General features: G+C 32.8%; 2 protein-coding genes across 2 annotated transcripts; both read right to left on the bottom strand.

The window, feature by feature from the left end:
* Positions 1 to 42: 42 nt before the first annotated feature.
* On the bottom strand, positions 43 to 6,926 carry LOC111705894 (coiled-coil domain-containing protein 22 homolog). Its single transcript, XM_023478594.1, has 7 exons — positions 6,802 to 6,926; positions 6,327 to 6,409; positions 6,179 to 6,267; positions 5,434 to 5,536; positions 4,252 to 4,327; positions 2,787 to 2,861; positions 43 to 363 (listed from the first exon to the last, which is right to left on the bottom strand). Exons 1-7 carry the CDS (start codon positions 6,868 to 6,870, stop codon positions 190 to 192), a joined length of 669 nt encoding a protein of 222 aa, XP_023334362.1. The 5' UTR covers positions 6,871 to 6,926; the 3' UTR covers positions 43 to 189.
* Positions 6,927 to 10,048: 3,122 nt separating this feature from the next.
* On the bottom strand, positions 10,049 to 13,144 carry LOC111705899 (uncharacterized). The gene is made up of 4 exons (XM_023478600.1): positions 13,035 to 13,144; positions 11,618 to 11,799; positions 10,216 to 10,252; positions 10,049 to 10,154 (listed from the first exon to the last, which is right to left on the bottom strand). Exons 1-4 carry the CDS (start codon positions 13,070 to 13,072, stop codon positions 10,085 to 10,087), a joined length of 327 nt encoding a protein of 108 aa, XP_023334368.1. The 5' UTR covers positions 13,073 to 13,144; the 3' UTR covers positions 10,049 to 10,084.
* Positions 13,145 to 17,840: the final 4,696 nt, after the last annotated feature.

Raw genomic sequence — 17,840 nt, forward strand, 5'->3', positions numbered from 1 at the left:
CATCTTGATTCTTCAACCCTCTTAATATTCGTCAGAGACATCTACCGTTAGAACCAGTCATTTTATTCGTACTTTTCTTCGAGGATGTAAACATTGGCTGACATTAATCGTATACGGAAGCGAGAATACATTGTTTCATGCAAGTTTTCAACTGCATGAAACATAAAAAATATTACAAACATAAACTATTTAATTTACAGCTTCAGTAGTTTCAGCTTTAAGAGCAGTCAGGTCGACGAGAAGCTTCTTCTTCTTTTCTGAGAACCGCTCCAAGGTTGAGTTTGAGTTCTGCTGCTCTAGGTGCCTAAAGCTCCGCTGCACCCGTCCTAGGCTTCGAACCTCCTCAACCGTCTCATAACATACCTAGATATTATCATTATTATCATTATTATTATTATTTATTATTATTATTATTATTATTATTATTATTATTATTATTATTATTATTATTATTATCAATTCGCCCATGTATATATATATTTAATTTCTTCATTGACAAGTTTGCAAGAACTTACATATATGCAAGACTGTAATAGACCCTAACAATAATGTACTTTTATGAAGTGAAATATAATGTGTATTTATAGTTTAAAAGTTAATATTCATTTTGTTTTTATTATTATTTATATTTTCATTTAAAAATAATTTTCATGATTAAGTCAATTGTTATTGACTATTCTCTTCGTATATTCTAGATATATGTTGAAAAACATAAAATAATTTTTAAAAACTTTTATTCAATTTTGATGGAATTTATCACACCTAATATTTCCCGTTGTAGGGTGATTAAGTGACTTTATCGCCCTACAACAGGGTGAAAAAGTAACTTTTTCACCCTGCTATTAAAATTTCAAATTTCACACCTAATTTGTCTCATTGTAGGGTGATAACGTTACTTAATCACCCTACAACAGGGTGATTAAGTAACGACCTGCTTTAAAATAATATGAGTAAAATTGAAAAAAACTATATATGTTATGGAAATAGATATCATGTGCGCGAAAAAGTTTTTGCTGTGATTTTTAATTTTTCTAGTTTGTTTTCGATCAAAATAAAAATCCCGGCAAAAACTTTTTCCCACTTTATAATACCCATTGCAATGACATAAATAGATATTTTTGATTAAGATTATAGCATTTGTCGCTTTCACCGGCAGCAGTAGTAAATTTGAATTTTCGATCCGGGTCAACCTTTCCGGTCCCATTTTGTACTGTATCGCCCGGACATTGGGTAAATAAAGCAAACACTCAATAGGACTAACCGGTGCAACAAGGTTGACGCGGTCAGATTTTAGGTTAAATTTACTTTTACGAAAGGCTCAGGGGTGCGAGCTTTATGTAATGCCCATTTGTTTCGAAAATATATAAATGTTGAAAACATTTATTTCCATTGTAAATTAATTTCTTTATAATTGTTGTATTTTCATACAGATACTTTTATACAGATTTGTGTATTTAAGTTCCGGTCTTACAATAACCATTAATGACACAAGAACGAATATTTTATATGTTGAAGGATTCGATGATTACGTAATAACTGAAATGATAAAAATGTTATGTAATAAGTAATGATCAATGTCGCCTATTTGTGCATAATTTTGCATATTTCTCTTTTTCTTTTGTAAAACTATATATTCAAAATATTTAAACAAATTTAAACAACACCATTTATACATTTATGTATTCTTTGTGTGTGAATAAATCTTTATAATAAAGTTTAAAAATTGTTTTGATTTTTATTTATTATTCGTATCATTATTTTTATCTTAATCATTATTATTATTCATATCATTTATTATTATTATTATCAGTATTATTTTTATTATTATTAGTAATAGAAGTCGAATTTATTATTAATATATTGTTACTTGTTCTGATATTATTATATTGCTTGTTTTTAAAGGTTCTGTATCTTAATTTTACAAAGATTCAGCCTGCTATGATTTTTCAAGACTGGATCGACTTTGAAGTGTCGCAAAGCCGTGGTTTTTTATTTTACCACTCTATATAACCTTTTCCATTTGCATTTTAGAACTATGAAGGACTTGATTTTTGCCAGCTGTAGTTTTTTGTATCTGATGTTTTTTTAATACCTATAATGATAACTGCAGAAATTTTTATGATTTGATTTGATTTGAATTATTAAAAGCATTAATATAATTGTATTGTATTGTGTAAAAATGTATAACCCATCTGTTAACGCTTATTTTTCATGATCATATCTTTTCAACAATTTTTTCTTGTTTTATAGAATTTAAATATATTTTATCAATTTATAATATTTTTACAAAAAATAGTTTATTTTAAACTCAATCATAATCAAATGGATTTTGAATTTTTATCAAGTTATCAAATATGACGTCAAAAGTAAGTTTAATTCAAGAATTAAATAAATTTTCTTTTCGTAAATTTGGTTGTAAATCACAAAGTCGTAAAGTTGTAACAACAACACAATCCCTAAATCTTTGCAACCAATGTCGATATTTCAAACTATGAATTATGTTAGATAAAATAATTTAAGATTGAGATATCAAAGATTTACACAAATGGTTTATCAAGTTTAAGGGTTAGAACAGAGATCTAGGGAGCTATGAATATTGTATTTTCATATTAAAGACTGGGCCGACTATAAAGTGTCGCAACGCCTTGCCCTTTGCGGTTAAGTCACTTGAACTGTAGTGTAGCTCTAGACTGGTACATTTTAGAACTATAATTAGAGCTTTTTCAAAAAAGAAATTGGCAAAAATATCAAGTTTTACAAAGAGCATTAACATTTTTAATTTATACCTGGTGAATCAAGTTTATCATCGTCTTTATCTTTTCTCCAAATCCGTCCTTTCCATTCTTTCCTCCTAACCTGTCCTGAAACAAATATAAATTTTAAAATTGCATCTCCTATTCACAGTTCTTCAATAAATTCTCAACTTTTGAAATCAAATATTCGGTTTCATTTTTAATATACATTGTTTATCTTCATTTGAAAACAGTTTTATCTATATTAATAATTAACATATATTTATATATATAAACCCAAGACCACAAATTCAATTTTACTATTATCAATTCAATACGAAAATAAAAAGTCAAAGAAAAAAATTGCAATAAAGACCTATGCGGAAGTTTCCCTAATATAAATACTAACACTTTAAAAGTAAAAAATGTATTTTACTCAAGATGTTTGATCAAAAGGATGATTTTGGAAAGAAAAGTGTCAAAATATCTTTTTTAAAACTTAACAGAAATGTGTAAATTTTTCTAATATTAATACTAAGACTTTCACGTAAAAAATAAATTTTTTCTAAGATGTTTGATCTAAAAGACGATTTTGAGAAAAAGTGTCAAAATGTAAAAAAAAAATATTTAACAAAAAAAGCTGCGGAAGTTTCACTAATATGAATACTTAGACTTTAAAGTAAAAATGTATTTTTCTTTAGATGTTTGATCCTAAAGAAGAAGTGTAAAAATATAAAAAAATACTTAACAATAAAGAATTTATTGGAAATTTCCCTAATATTAATAATAAAACTTTAAACAATGTATTTTTCGTCCAATAAATCAAGCAAAAGATCAAATATAATCAATGCAAAAAGAAAAGGTGAATTGTAGGCTCAAAATGTCAGAGAAATTATGCAACAGCAGAACCGAATATTTGACATCAATCACGATTCCTCTCACATTAAACACTAAAGTTCCTGAGTCCGAATTAAATGAATTTGAGCCGCGTCTCAAATCAGCCAAAACCGGTTTCAATTGAGCGCCGACTTAAATCTTGAAACATTGAAAACACTTTTAAGTGGAACCAACCACCGCGGCTTAAATTTGAGACACGTCTCAAATTCTTTGAATTCGGACACTGGTTAATAATCTACTGAGTCTTAACTTTACCCGATACATGTAAATTTCTTGTACTTGCAATTTCGACAAATATTTGATGAGAGATCAAACTACGACTGAACAAAACTCTGATACTGAGAGAATGCACTTTGTTGTGTTTAGTTTTTAGTTTGTTTCGTTTTAAGCTATTCATTTTTTAAAGTGTTTATTTCTGTGAGTTTCTCCATTATGTCTCATTTGCAGAGAAGCCGCAAATGGAAATAAGCAGTGGAAATAAAGGAAAACATGGATATCTAAAGCATACACGATCAGATAAAGCTTTTAAGGGTACCGTTGTAAATCGGGCATTGCCATCTTTGCATGGAGTGTCACTTTTAATTACGCGTACAGTCCCTTTAAGCGCCCTGAATTGAATTACCTGGATTGAAATATTAAGTTCTAGAAATGTTCTCTCCAGTTTACCAGACTCCAGGTTAATGTCCTTCTGTACACTCCTGGATATACAGTGGTATCTGGAATGTCGTCTTCATATTTCTTTTTATTACAAAACTAGCTGAAATGCCCGACGTTGCCCGTAGAATTTTAGAAACACTTGAAAAAATATAATTTTGAAAAATTATTTTTTTTAGCCTATCTTACCTCCGGATTCCCACACAAAAATTCCACCTATTTAGTTTAGCCGTTTGGCCAGCTATAGCTAACATATATATGCATATATATAAGCGAACAGCTTTATTATATAGAAGATGTCGCCAAGGCTTCTGACTTGAAATTGGTAAAACACATTTCAAGAATCAAAACAGTCGGAGATTATTAAATCCTTTTCGACATTTAAAAATTAAAAGTCCTCTGTTTTCTAGTTACCACTGTACACTAATACATTCATCATAGAATCTCAAGATATTTTATGCAAAAAGTATAATGTCTACAGTCATCGTCGCATATAAGAATACAATAAAGACGACTTTCGATTACAATTTTGATTTTTATCAAGCTTTTTTAACATCATGGATACACATAAACATGGAAACAAAGAGAAGAAGTCAATTAAAAAAGCTTCTCTTCAATTTAAAAACTTGTAATTCGAAAAAAAACTTATAGTTAACAATTAAAACTTCAAGGAAAAACCTGATATCCTCTAGTATATTATCTATATATTCAAGCTGATATCCACTAGTATATTATCTATATCCAACATGATATCAACAAGTATATTATCTATATATCCAACCATAATATCCACTAGTACATCATCTATATCCAACCTGATATCCACTAGTATATTATTTATATATTCAACCGGATATCCACTAGTATATTATCTATATCCAACCTGATATCCAATAGTATATTATCTATATCCAACACGATATAAACTAATTTATTATCTATATCAACCTGATATCCAATAGTATATTATTTACATATCCAACCTGATATCCACTAGTATATTATCTATATATCCAACTTGATATTTACTACTATATCATCTATATCCAACCTGATATCCACTAGTATATTATCTATTTCCACCTGATATCCACTAGTATATTATCTATATCAACCTGATATCCACTAGTATATTATTTATATATCCAACCTGATATCCACCAGTATATTATCTATATCCAACTGCTGCTTCTCTACGTTCTTAAGAATATCCAGGATACGGTCTGTGTAGGACATTCGGTTCATCTTTAGATCTTAAGAATCTCGAAACCTTTTTCATCTCAAAATCAAAAGTTAAGAGAGGATAAAATAAATTGTGCTATTGTATAATTTCTATCTAATCTAAAAAAAAAGAAAGTTTAGCTCTTGTCACAAAGAATTGGATCTATAGCTGACTTATTAACGTTTTGGGGATTCCGGATTTTTTTTTATTAATCATAGATTAAACAAAAATTGTACTGTTTTCTTTTTGTTGTTGTGGTGAGCGAGTAAAAAAAAGAGTAAAAATAGATTTTAAGATATTGTAAAATACTAATCAAAAATAATTTTACAACAAAAAAGTTTGCTTTAAAGAAGACAGTTCTAAACTAACTTTATATTAAAAATTATCGATCTCTTTGATTTGTAGTAAAAAAAAGTTAGGCCGAAGGAACTGAGTTTTTGACACAAACTAAAATTTTCTAATCAGTATATAGTATCCCACCTCTTGTCATATATCTTTGATATTTAGGGCTTTGAATTCTGTTAGATAAAATATTTTTCATTTTAAATACACCATCTGGTTGCAAAAATATAGGGATTAGAAAGTTTGAGTTTGTGGCAAAAACTCAATTTCTTTTTTATCAAAATGCATAGAAACCATATGCCTAAACCTAACACATATTTTGGTGATTTACCTATTTTCTCCGCAATCTTTCTGTTCCTCTTTATCAACTTTTGGCAGTCCAGGATTTTTGCAGATAATTCAGCAATAATATCCTTGGAACTGAAATTATCACAATTTTGATTAATTTGAAAGGGTTCTCTTCAGGGTGTATTCTATACCTGGATTCTGGGTTGTTTATTCTTCTGTTCTTCTTGTTCTCCAGGTCCCTACTGAGCTCAGTGTACTCAGTATTCATCAGCTCCTGATAAATATACGTTTGTAATGATGCAGGTATTACGCAACCTCTCATCTAGGTAATATAGTTAGTGGAGAAATGTGTGATATAAATCCAGCCGACAGGAGGATCGGAAGAACAAGTTTAATATTCATAGAAATTCTTTAAAAATTCAATAAGATAAAAAAAAATCCGCAAAAATTTAGAGCGGAAATCTTCAGTAAATGCTATCAAATTATCCAAATAATTGGTTTCAATTTTTTTATATTTCAATAATTTTTGATGAATTTTTAAAAATTTTTGGAAAACAATAGATTGAACATTTTACCAATGCCTAACATCCGAACAAAACAAAAATTTTGAAATTTTTTTTTCCAGGTATCGATAATCCCTTTTTTTCAGTCACCTAAAAATCTTACCTCTGTTTTGTTCCATTGTTGTTCTAATCTTTCAAGTTTAAATTTAGATTTGTTGAGTAATTCTTTCATCTTCTCGTAGTTTTCAACTCCATCTAGTAGCAGCAATAATTTTTACATTTTAAAGGGAGAGACCGGCTAGACATGGTAGTTGAGCTGAAAGTGCAGTATTGTAGAAAACAACTTTAGGATTCATTTTATACCAATTAGACATTTTTAAGGTGTGCAATTTTTAAATAAAAGCCTAAAGTCGTTTGTAATAATTCACCATTAGATTCAGTCAGCAGAAGAAACGTTTTTTTACAATTATTTAATAACCCGGACAAAACATGAAAAAAACACAATTATTTTGAACAGTTAACCCCTAATTATGAGCCATACATCGAAAGAATTTATCAAATGTAGTCTTAAAAATTTTTCAATAGTTTTTTTACTATTTTACGTAAATCTCAGTATTTGCGAAAATAAATAATTAGCCATGAATATGCGGGAACAGTTTTAAAAAAGTTCCATATAATCATTTAATTAAAAAAATAAATATCTGCAACATTCCATTATCAGAAAGTGAAGAATTTGATGAATTCTTTTGATGTGTGTTTTATTTAGGGTTTAGCTGTAGACTAATTTGCTGTTTAGGAACATATTTCTTAAAGGAAATTATCGATGAAATCCATAATGAACCGTAGAATCGATTATTTCATTATTAATTATTTCATCTCCTCAAACAGTGATGTTCTAAATAACCCGGAAAAATATGAATTGATTGATAACTTCTAAGTCGTCTTTGATCTTAGATAGAGCTTGCGGCATTCAACATTGGTTAGGTAACTTGATATTTTTTAAGCAACAAAAATCACAGGATTGTGGCGGAAGACGATTCCAACTAGCTCCGGTAGCAATTCCGATCCTGGGTGCAGATTTTTTGAAACACTACAATCTCCTCCTGGATGTATCCAACCAGAGAGTTTTCAGTGCCGACTCTCCAACCTCTCCGTCCATCGTGTTGCCAACTTCTCCAGACTCCAAACCTGCTCCACTCAAAGCCAATCTTCTTGCCACTCCTAAATGTATTTCCGACCTCCTTGCCGAGTTTCCAGATGTGGTTTCGTCCGACGGTTTCACAGCCTCCAAACCTCGTCACGGAGTTACCCATCATCTTCTCACGCAGCCTGGTCCACCAGTTTTCGCTAAAGCTCGACGTTTAGACCCTGAGAAGTTGGCATCCGCCAAAGCAGAGTTCTCCGCCATGGAAAAGGCAGGGATTATCCGTAGATCTAATTCTCCCTGGTCTTCTCCTCTTCACATGGTAAAGAAGAAGGATGGAGGTTGGCGTCCCTGCGGAGATTACAGGCGTCTGAATACTGTTACGATTCCTGACCGATATCCTCTACCCAACATTGCAGATTTCACGTCAAGAGTTGCAGGTTCAACAGTTTTCTCGAAGCTGGATTTGCAGAAGGGTTATTATCAGGTTCCCATGGCCGAGGAGGATATTTGCAAGACAGCCATCATCACCCCTTTCGGAATGTTCGAGTTTCTACGCCTTCCTTTTGGCCTCAGGAATGCGGGTAATACTTTTCAGAGGATGATGGATTCCATCCGCGGCGACCTCCCTTACTGTTTCACGTACGTGGATGATATCCTAGTGTTCAGCACCAGCCTGGAGCAGCACGTAGATCACCTTCGTCAAGTCCTGCTCCTCTGTCGACAGCACGGACTGACGATCGGCCTGCCCAAGTGTGAGTTCGCTGTTTCAGAGATCGAGTTCTTGGGTCATGTTCTCTCCAAGAGTGGGTGTTCTCCTTTGGTCAAGCACACAGCAGCGATCTCCGAGTTCCCTACTCCGTCAGATAAACCTGCTCTACAGAGATTCCTGGGTATGATCAAAATTTACAGGAAATTTCTCCGGGGAGCTGCTAGAGTACTAGCTCCCCTCACTGATGCTCTGAAGGGTCCAGGAAAATCTATCACTTGGACTTCTAACCTCGAGGCTGCCTTCCGTCATGCAAAAGACCTCATCATCAGAGTTCCAGAGTTAATTCATCCTCGTTCATCAGCTCCAATTTCCCTTGCCGTTGATGCTTCCGATTCACATGTGGGTGCTGTTCTCCAACAGAGAGTTGATGAAGCCTGGTTTCCACTAGCGTTTTTCTCCAGGAAGTTATCTGACACAGAGAAGAAGTATTCTGCTTTTGACAGGGAACTTCTAGCAGCCTACCTCTCCATCAGACACTTCCGCTTCATGCTCGAAGGTAGAGAGTTTTTGTTATTTACTGATCACAAACCTCTAACCTCTGCTTTGTTCAGGAGTTCTCCGCCCTGGTCTGCACACCAACAGAGACACCTGGCCTATATTGCAGAATTCACAAGTTCTATCGTACATGTGCCTGGCCTGGAGAATACTGTAGCTGACGCCCTTTCTCGCCCCAGCCCTACTCCACCTGTTCCTCCATCTCCAACATCTCCAACCTCCAAGCCATCTCCACGTCATGCTACTCCACCTGTTCCTCCATCTCCAACATCTCCAACCTCCAAGCCATCTCCACGTCATGCTACTCCACCTGTTCCTCCATCTCCAACATCTCCAACCTCCAAGCCATCTCCACGTCATGCTACTCCACCTGTTCCTCCATCTCCAACATCTCCAACCTCCAAGCCATCTCCACGTCATGCTACTCCACCTGTTCCTCCATCTCCAACATCTCCAACCTCCAAGCCATCTCCACGTCATGCTACTCCACCTGTTCCTCCATCTCCAACATCTCCAACCTCCAAGCCATCTCCACGTCATGCTACTCCACCTGTTCCTCCATCTCCAACATCTCCAACCTCCAAGCCATCTCCACGTCATGCTACTCCACCTGTTCCTCCATCTCCAACATCTCCAACCTCCAAGCCATCTCCACGTCATGCTCCACCTTNGGCGGAAGACGATCTGAGGAGAGAAGCCGGATACTCAGACGCGGCAAGATGAACTCTATTTTCTGCCACGTCACCTTGATATATTTTGATCTCCTAAATTTAGATTTTTAATTTAGTCAGTTAATAAAGTAAATTATTTAACTTCGGTTGTATAAAATTGAGCGTAGCCAAACAAGTACAGTTGCACAAACATTTAATAAAATTACCTATATTTTTGTACACAGCATTGTGAACCAAAATATATGGTTTTATTAAAAATTATAATGAAATTGTAGATATATTTTGTATTTTGATGAAATGTTTCTGTACAGAAAGAAATGTTTTAAACATTTTTTCTGTATTTTAAAACAAAATTCAATTATTTTTATTCAGCATCCAATCCTTCTTCATCCTCTTCATCCTCTTCACAAATATAGTCATCGCTGTCATCCGCACTAGTATTAGTAAATTATTATCATTATTATTATTATTTATGAATATTATCTTGATATTTACCCTGAATCCTCTTTACTCAGTGAGTCTGCATAATCACCTGAAAGCAAGAAATCAATTATTTTTAACTTTTATAGGTTTTCATTTAATACGGGTTAAAGGGACCATTCAGTTATTTGGGTAATTTGAGGGTAAACTAAATAGCCTATTAGCCATTTATTGGTATTAGACTTACTTTCCAAAGAAAACTGTGGCCTGAGAAAAAGCCGATTTATTATTAATAATTGCAGCGCAAAGGTATGATACCTTTGTATAGACACTATTTGATGCCTGTTTGTCATAGTCATGAAATTTTAAAAAATTTTAATGGCTGACACGCGATATCATATAAATATGATAATTCTAAATTTTATTGGTTTTTGTTACTGAAAAACGTTTGAAAAGGTATTATACCTTTCCGTTGGAATTCTAAACTATAAATTGGCTTTTATCCGGTCATATATAGATATATCTGAAAACGTTTAAATAGTGTCTATGCAAAGGTATTATACCTTTCCGTTGGAATTCTAAACTATAAATTGGCTTTTATCCGGTCATATATAGATATATCTGAAAACGTTTAAATAGTGTCTATGCAAAGGTATTATACCTTTCCGTTGGAATTCTAAACCATAAATTGGCTTTTATCCGGTCATATATAGATATATCTGAAAAGTACCAATGAATAGCTAATAGGCTAATAAGTTTACCATGAAATTACCCAAAGTAAGTAAATTATCCCTTTAAGGGCGGCAGACTATAAAAATCCTGAGCTGGGAACTTTTGCTTGGATACTCATAATCATGATAGTCTTGATCTCGATATCCTCTGTGTTGGATACTCATAATCATGATAGTCTTGATCTCGATATCCTCTGTGCTGGATACTCATAATCATGATCGTCTTGATCTCGATATCCTCTGAGATCATAGATCAAGGCTTAGTCACTTCATCTCAATTATGAATAATGAATAAAGATTAAATTAATCTTCAGATTAATAAAAGATCAAGATCAAGCGTTAAAATATCTACATTCCAGAATACTAGAGCTTTTAGCTCATAGGCCGAATTTAAACAATTTGAGGCGGGGCTTTAATTTGAGACGGCGCCCAAATATGGTTGGTTTCATTTAAAATTGTATTCAATGTTTCAAGACGCTGACGCTCAATTGAAATCGGTGGATTTGAGACGCGGCTCAAATTCATTAAATTCGGACTCTGCTTATATTATATTTAATATTTGGATATAATTAAAATTTAAAATTTAAAAAATTAAAGTTGTGTCCCTAAACATTAGAACATTTAGGATATCTTTAGGCAAGGCATTTTACTCTACAAAAAAGTTACACAATTTTTACAAAATGCACAATTTAAAATCTTATGAAAAAAATTGCGAATTTGCAAGTTTGAAATAAAAGGTTACTTACTCCCATCAGGTTTTTTTGAAGCTGTTTCATAAGGAGAGGCAGTAGCTTTTGGAGCTGCCGGAATTGTAGCAGCTTGTGTGGCTGCTTGGTATGAAGAAGCTGGAGTTGCTGCTGGGATTGAAGGAGCAGCTAAAGAAGCTTGTTCTTTGGTCTCTATCAGATACATTTTGGGAGACACCAGACTAAACAATTTGTATCTTATTTTTAAACAAATCAAATTTGTTGGTTAAAGGAATTGATTCTTTGCCACGAACTCAAATTTTCTAATCTTTGCAACCTGATGGTGTAAACCTTTGACAGTTCAAACTTAGATTATTTAATCTAACATAACTCATAGCTTGAAATATTTAAGGTCTCAGACAATGGGTTGCAAAGATATAGTGATTAAATAATCTAAGTTTGTGGCAAAGACTCAATTCCTTTAAACTAAATCTGCTGAATCTTTCAGTTGATCTAATTATCTTTGTAAAAATTTTAAATACATAGGCTTCTATATTAACTTTTAATTGTTGCTCAATCTGCGGCTATATTTTATTTAAATTATTAAATAAAAACAAAAAAAATTTGATGATTTATCGATGTTTTTCATCGATCTTATGAAAAGTAAAAAAATTACTTCTGAACATTCTTAAATCCCGAACCTCCCCTGAGATCATTTAAGATTCCACAAAAAAAATTATGCCTGATCGGCTCAGCCGTTTTTACGCTTATTTGAGCTTATACTTTATAAGATATCAGCTGCTAATGCATTATGTCCAAACTCACTTTTCTAATCCCTATATCTTTTGAGCCTCGGGTAGGTGTAAACTTTGGTTTTATTTAACAAAATTCATGTGAAACATAAAATTTCTACGACATCGGGTTGCGGAGATATAAGAATTCCAAAATCAAAGTTCGTGGCAAGATTCCTTTAGATTAAATAATTATTACAGTTACAGGCGAACCAAATTAATGTAAGCTTTTTGTATGTGTTTACGTTTTGTAACGTTAAAACACTCCGTAAACGTTTCCCACGGTTAAACCTTGAGAGAACGTTTTTAAATGTTGCTTATAGAGATTGTCCACGTAAGGTAACGTAACGCGGCCCTCCATGCAAAGATGGCAATATCCGATTTACAATGGTACAAAATCAATAGCCATGTGTGAGTCTGATTTAGCATGAATTATATTCATGCTTTTGAATCTTCAAACTGATTATTTTCATATGTGATTTCTCTGTAAAAATGACTATGCGCATGCGCGCTTTCTTCTAAGAAACAACAAAGAAATTCACAGAATTAAACACTTTTCTAGTCAGGAAAACTACTTGATCTTCCACATTTTTTATGAGATTGAGTTTTCAAGAGTACTGTTGTAAATCGGACATTGCCATCTTTGCATTAAAATACGGTTTTAGTCCCGTTAATGGCATATTTACCTAAATGTTGCTAAGGTAATGAATCCCAGCTTCAACATGTTATATAACAATTATAATGTTTCGAATACACTGGAGATTATAAATCTGAAATTATTTAGATATATGTAGATTCAATTACTAAAATTATTATACACAGATCCCATTACATATTGTTAAATAGGAGATCAACTGACAATATCGAGGAAACAAGTGATAAAATTAGTTTTGGGAAAACTAAATATTTTATTATAATATATCACTAGTATTGGCTTCTATTTCAACTTTTAATTATTGCTCCAGCATTTTCTCTTTGTTAAATAGAAAAAATAACAGAAAAAAGTTCGTGGATTTCTTAATATTATTTTGTGAATTTTTCAAAATGTTGCAAAAACCGCTATGTTTTTCGAAATATGTTTTGCTATTCTGATCATCCATAAACTCTTCCCATGGGACATTGGGTCATGTGAATTGCCTCAAAAAATGGACAAGCAAAGTATGAATAGAAAAGTCGACGAGGGCAATAATAACATCTGTTATTTCAAATCTTACGTCAAGAATTCCTTAACTAATTTATTTATGGAGTAATTAGGTCGCAAAGTAACAATTGTATATTTTGAAAATTTATATAAGTTTTTTAGCTCATCTTTACATAAAGTTAAAAAAAGTTCTCTCTAGTTTTTTTTAGAAAATTAGATAGCCAAAATAAAATTAGATAGCCAAAATTAAATTAGATAGCCAAATAAAATTTTAGTAAACTATTTTTAGTTAATTATTATCTATAAAAATCAGTCCATTTTTTTATGATTTTTTGAAAAGTCATTAAAAAGTGAACATTTAAAAAATATATAATTGTTTCAAATTGAAGCCCCAATTAAATTCTTTATTCTATGCCAATTGATCAAATAAATTTACAGGAAGAGTTAAAAAATGCTATAACTCGAAATGTTAGTAAGTAAGTAAAAAGTAAAAATTCTCAATATAATTTAATAGTTCCAGAAAAAAATATTTTTGTGGATTTTATAAAAAAAAAACTATTAGTAAATTTGCCGATCATTAAAACTTAATCTATGTTGAAATTATAATGTTTTAATGATTAAAGGAGGATTTTTTACTTTGCAATACTATCTATATTGTACTGCAATGCAAACGATAGATAGTCTGTATATATACTATAAGATTTCATGATTTTTTTTCGGCGCATCCTGGCTAGGGTTTGCAGCGAACAAAAAGTTTCGCGAAAATGCGAAAATTTTGTTCGTATTTCACAAATTTCGCATTTTTCGCGAAAATGAATGAAGAAAATAATGCAAAATCGAAGCGAAATTTTGCGTAAAATACTTTTGCGAATATTTTGCATTTCGAGAAAATATTTGTGCGGAAACCTTAGGAGCTTAAGCTGTATTTTGTCTTTTTTGGTGAAATTTTTTTCCCAAAGCAGATTGAAGCGAAATTTTGCGAAAAAAAAATGTTTGCAAAACGAGTTTTCCTTTTCGCTGCAAACCCTATTGAGTTTAAAAATTGGATGCAATTACCTTAAAATACGTATTTTTTCGTAAATTTGACACCAAATAATTTTTCTTAGTTTTTAAGTTTATATATTTTACGTATTTTTACGTATTTTTCGATTCTTGTTTTTAGAGTTTATATAAAGTTTGATACAAACCAGACGTCAAGCAATCTTTTATTAAGTTTGAGGTTATTTTACTTATTTTGAAATTATTTTTCGGATTTTTCTTTACTTAATAAATTGTATTTTTTAGAGTTTAAAAGTTTGATGCAAACCCAAAAAAAGCTGTATATATTCGTAAATTTCATACCAGTAATGTTAGGGTTAATTTTATTTGAAAAAATTCCTGCAGGCCCGTGGGAATTCTATTTCTTTGGGGAGGGGTCTCAGTCCTGTCCCTCATAAATTAAACGTTTAGCACATATACGAATTCGGGTAAATTTTCAAAAATGCCGTCTGAAACTCCCTTGATAAAAAGATTTTACTGATCCGGGGGGGGGGGGGTTGTCCCCTTTGCCCTCCCCCCACCCAACTCCAAGTATACGCCTAGGATCTTAGCTTTATTTGTGTATTATCAACAGATATATGCTTAACATAAATATTTCGAATATTTCGAAGAAAATTGAAGCGCAGTTTTCCAAGAAATTTGAAATATTTTGGACTTTGTTCTCAATCAAAGACGACCTGTCCAAGCTTTGATTACTGCGCATGCGTGCTACCGAACATTGCATAAAAAGTGAATAACTTCAAGGTCGTAGATTTAAAATATTTTTTACCTTAAATGAGTGAAAAATGAGCATATACATGGACTTTTTGGTCCCTATCCCGTAAAAGTTTAAATTTGAATACCAACTGCATGGCGGTGAATCCCGAAAATGGTGATATTGTGAATAAAAAATGGCGCTGTAAAGTGAAACAAATAAAATCGTATATCCTTGCCTTGTGTGCTGTGTTAATAAACAAAGTGTTATCGTCTACAAACTCTTGGACATAGTAATTTGATGGTTTCAGACGATTATAATAATAATTCTCCTCATGGATATGTAAGGGATGACATACTATTGTTGGCCGTATTTTTGCCAACAAGTGTGTAGTACGCCAACATACCATACATATTGATGGTTTATCTTTAAAACTTTGTTTTTCTTCAAAATATCGGCTATTTTCAAGTGAACGGGCCCCCTCTCACCTCCTGTGAATTTTGTACATAGATCTTATATGTAAGACAAGGATATTATTGGTCAAGTGGTCGCAGCGCCCGGCTCCTAGCCGCGGTGCTCGGCCCCCTAGCCTGTCTTAGCAGCCGCAGCTCTCGGCCCTCTAGCATAAACGCAACGCAGCGCTCGGCCCAGAAAGTGTCGTAACCTAACCTAACTCTAAAATCTAAATATATACTAATTTTGTTGAAAATTGTTGAAAAACTGGTCATGTACAAAATTGATGGGAGGGGGTCGGGGTCCAAAATCGTATTCTAGGGCGGACCCAAAAAATATTTTTTTTTAGCCATGAGTGTACACTTAATATGTCAGTCCATTCGGTCTAGGTGTTTGGCCGGCAACATATACAGGGTGCGTGCGTTATTCGAAAACTGACCAAAAACTATTTTTTATTGAAGTTTTAATCAAAGGATGTTTATTTAGTTATAACGAACATATTTATCTAAGAAAACCGCATTTTTTCAGCAACAACCTTATCCATGCATTATTTAAGCTAGAGCAGGCACTGACGAATTTTGCTCGCGGCATATCATTGAATTTGAATACACTAGTGATTTCAATGTGTTGTGTTGTAAAGGGTTCTTTTGACATCCTTCTTGACCAAGGACTACACAAAATAATCGGGTGGATGTAAATCTGTGTAGCTGAAGGGGCCACTAGTTTGTGTTCTAGACGTGCTTCATGTGCGCCCTGCACCCCATCTTCTTCGGCTTCATCGCATTGCTAATAAACTGGCGTTATCTATGTATGTACGATTTGTACCCTCTCTTCTCCTTCCCAATCTTCCTCACCACCCAATCGATATTGCCCAGCAACCTCCCAATCTGCCTGATGAACGTGCCCAGGTCGTCATCAATCATTACTTGCACTATATCGACAATTTCCTGGCTGTGACAGTAGCTTCGGCGCCTGAATCTCCTTGCGCAACAGGGTTATGACGACCCCTCTGTTGGTCATTGTGTGTCCCCCTTAATCAAGATATCCGAGCCGATTAAATTTGGATTATCTGATTTTAAAAAAACCGAAATTTTAAAGATTCATTTCCTTTCTGACTTAAAAATTGATTTAAATTTTGTCTACGAATACCGTTCGCACCCTGTATATGTATGAATGTCTTGTTTTATTATATAGATTCGAGTTTTTTATTTGTTTTCTCTTAGAGTAATCGGAAATCAATGACTTGTTGTTGTTTTGTGAAACAAATATGATTGTTAATAAAATTAAAATTGCCTTTTGACACTCATTTCTTCTTCTCAATTTTTTGAAAGACTAATTAACATGGACACTGTTATAATTTAGCATGACATTTTGATTCGAGTCTATTCCAAGGAATATCAAGTCTCTGAATGTTGATAAACTTTACAGATTAATGTACTGGGTACATTATGTAAACAATAACTTTATAAGGGCATATTCAAGGGTGATGGGGGGGGGTGGTTTTGGTTGCAAAGCCCAACCCCCCCGGTTGTAAACAAGAGTTTTTAACCCTCCACGTAGCCTGAGCCTATGGCCCCCCTTGAATGTCAAAAATATTAAGCCTTCCCGAATATGCCCCTGGAGTTCATATATACAACATCCTGCAGTTTAGTATGGGAAACTGGCAGAAATGAACACCCACAATAATTTATTTATTTAGATTCAGACGATTTTTTTGTGGATTAAGTTCTAGAATTGGCACTAAAAATCTTCATACCAATTTTTTTGGAAATTAAGTCGGTTAAATCTAAAATAAGAATTTAGTTTTATACGACATTTTCTCTTTTTTAATCGGTTTTTAGCAAAGAGAATAGATATGTTTTTAACCTGGAGTTCCCCCCCCCCCCATTGTTTACATAAATTAATCTTTCGGTAATGTGTGAATAAAAAATCTTGTATTCACACATAAACAAAAGATACAAATAAAATTGCCAGATTAATTGCGAGGGAATGGAATGATAAATCCATTTTTTGTGTCATTTTTGAGTAAGCAATTTAATTATTTAAGAGGTGAGAAATGAATTCAAAAGTTAACCAATATACAAAAGCAAATTGCCGTTGTCGTTAAACGTCCGTACTATTCATAAAAAACATTTAAACATTTTCAGGGATGGAATTATTCAATTT

Source organism: Eurytemora carolleeae, unplaced genomic scaffold (assembly GCF_000591075.1).
Source record: "Eurytemora carolleeae unplaced genomic scaffold, Eaff_2.0 scaffold614, whole genome shotgun sequence".
In the NCBI taxonomy this organism is placed as follows: domain Eukaryota; kingdom Metazoa; phylum Arthropoda; class Copepoda; order Calanoida; family Temoridae; genus Eurytemora; species Eurytemora carolleeae.

What these genes read in the sequence shown, in the direction of transcription:
- LOC111705894 (XM_023478594.1), bottom strand. Translation starts at nt 6,870, where the DNA reads ATGAAAGAATTACTCAACAAATCTAAATTTAAACTTGAAAGATTAGAA. An exon ending in AATATACTGGTGGATATCAG is followed by an intron (nt 4,328 to 5,433) that starts GTTGGATATATA and finishes CTGTATATCCAG; the next exon opens with GAGTGTACAGAAGGACATTA. An exon ending in AACTTAATATTTCAATCCAG is followed by an intron (nt 2,862 to 4,251) that starts GTAATTCAATTC and finishes TATTTGTTTCAG; the next exon opens with GACAGGTTAGGAGGAAAGAA.
- LOC111705899 (XM_023478600.1), bottom strand. Translation starts at nt 13,072, where the DNA reads ATGTTGAAGCTGGGATTCATTACCTTAGCAACATTTAG. An exon ending in ATTACCTTAGCAACATTTAG is followed by an intron (nt 11,800 to 13,034) that starts GTAAATATGCCA and finishes CAAATTGTTTAG; the next exon opens with TCTGGTGTCTCCCAAAATGT. An exon ending in CTGAGTAAAGAGGATTCAGG is followed by an intron (nt 10,155 to 10,215) that starts GTAAATATCAAG and finishes TACTAATACTAG; the next exon opens with TGCGGATGACAGCGATGACT.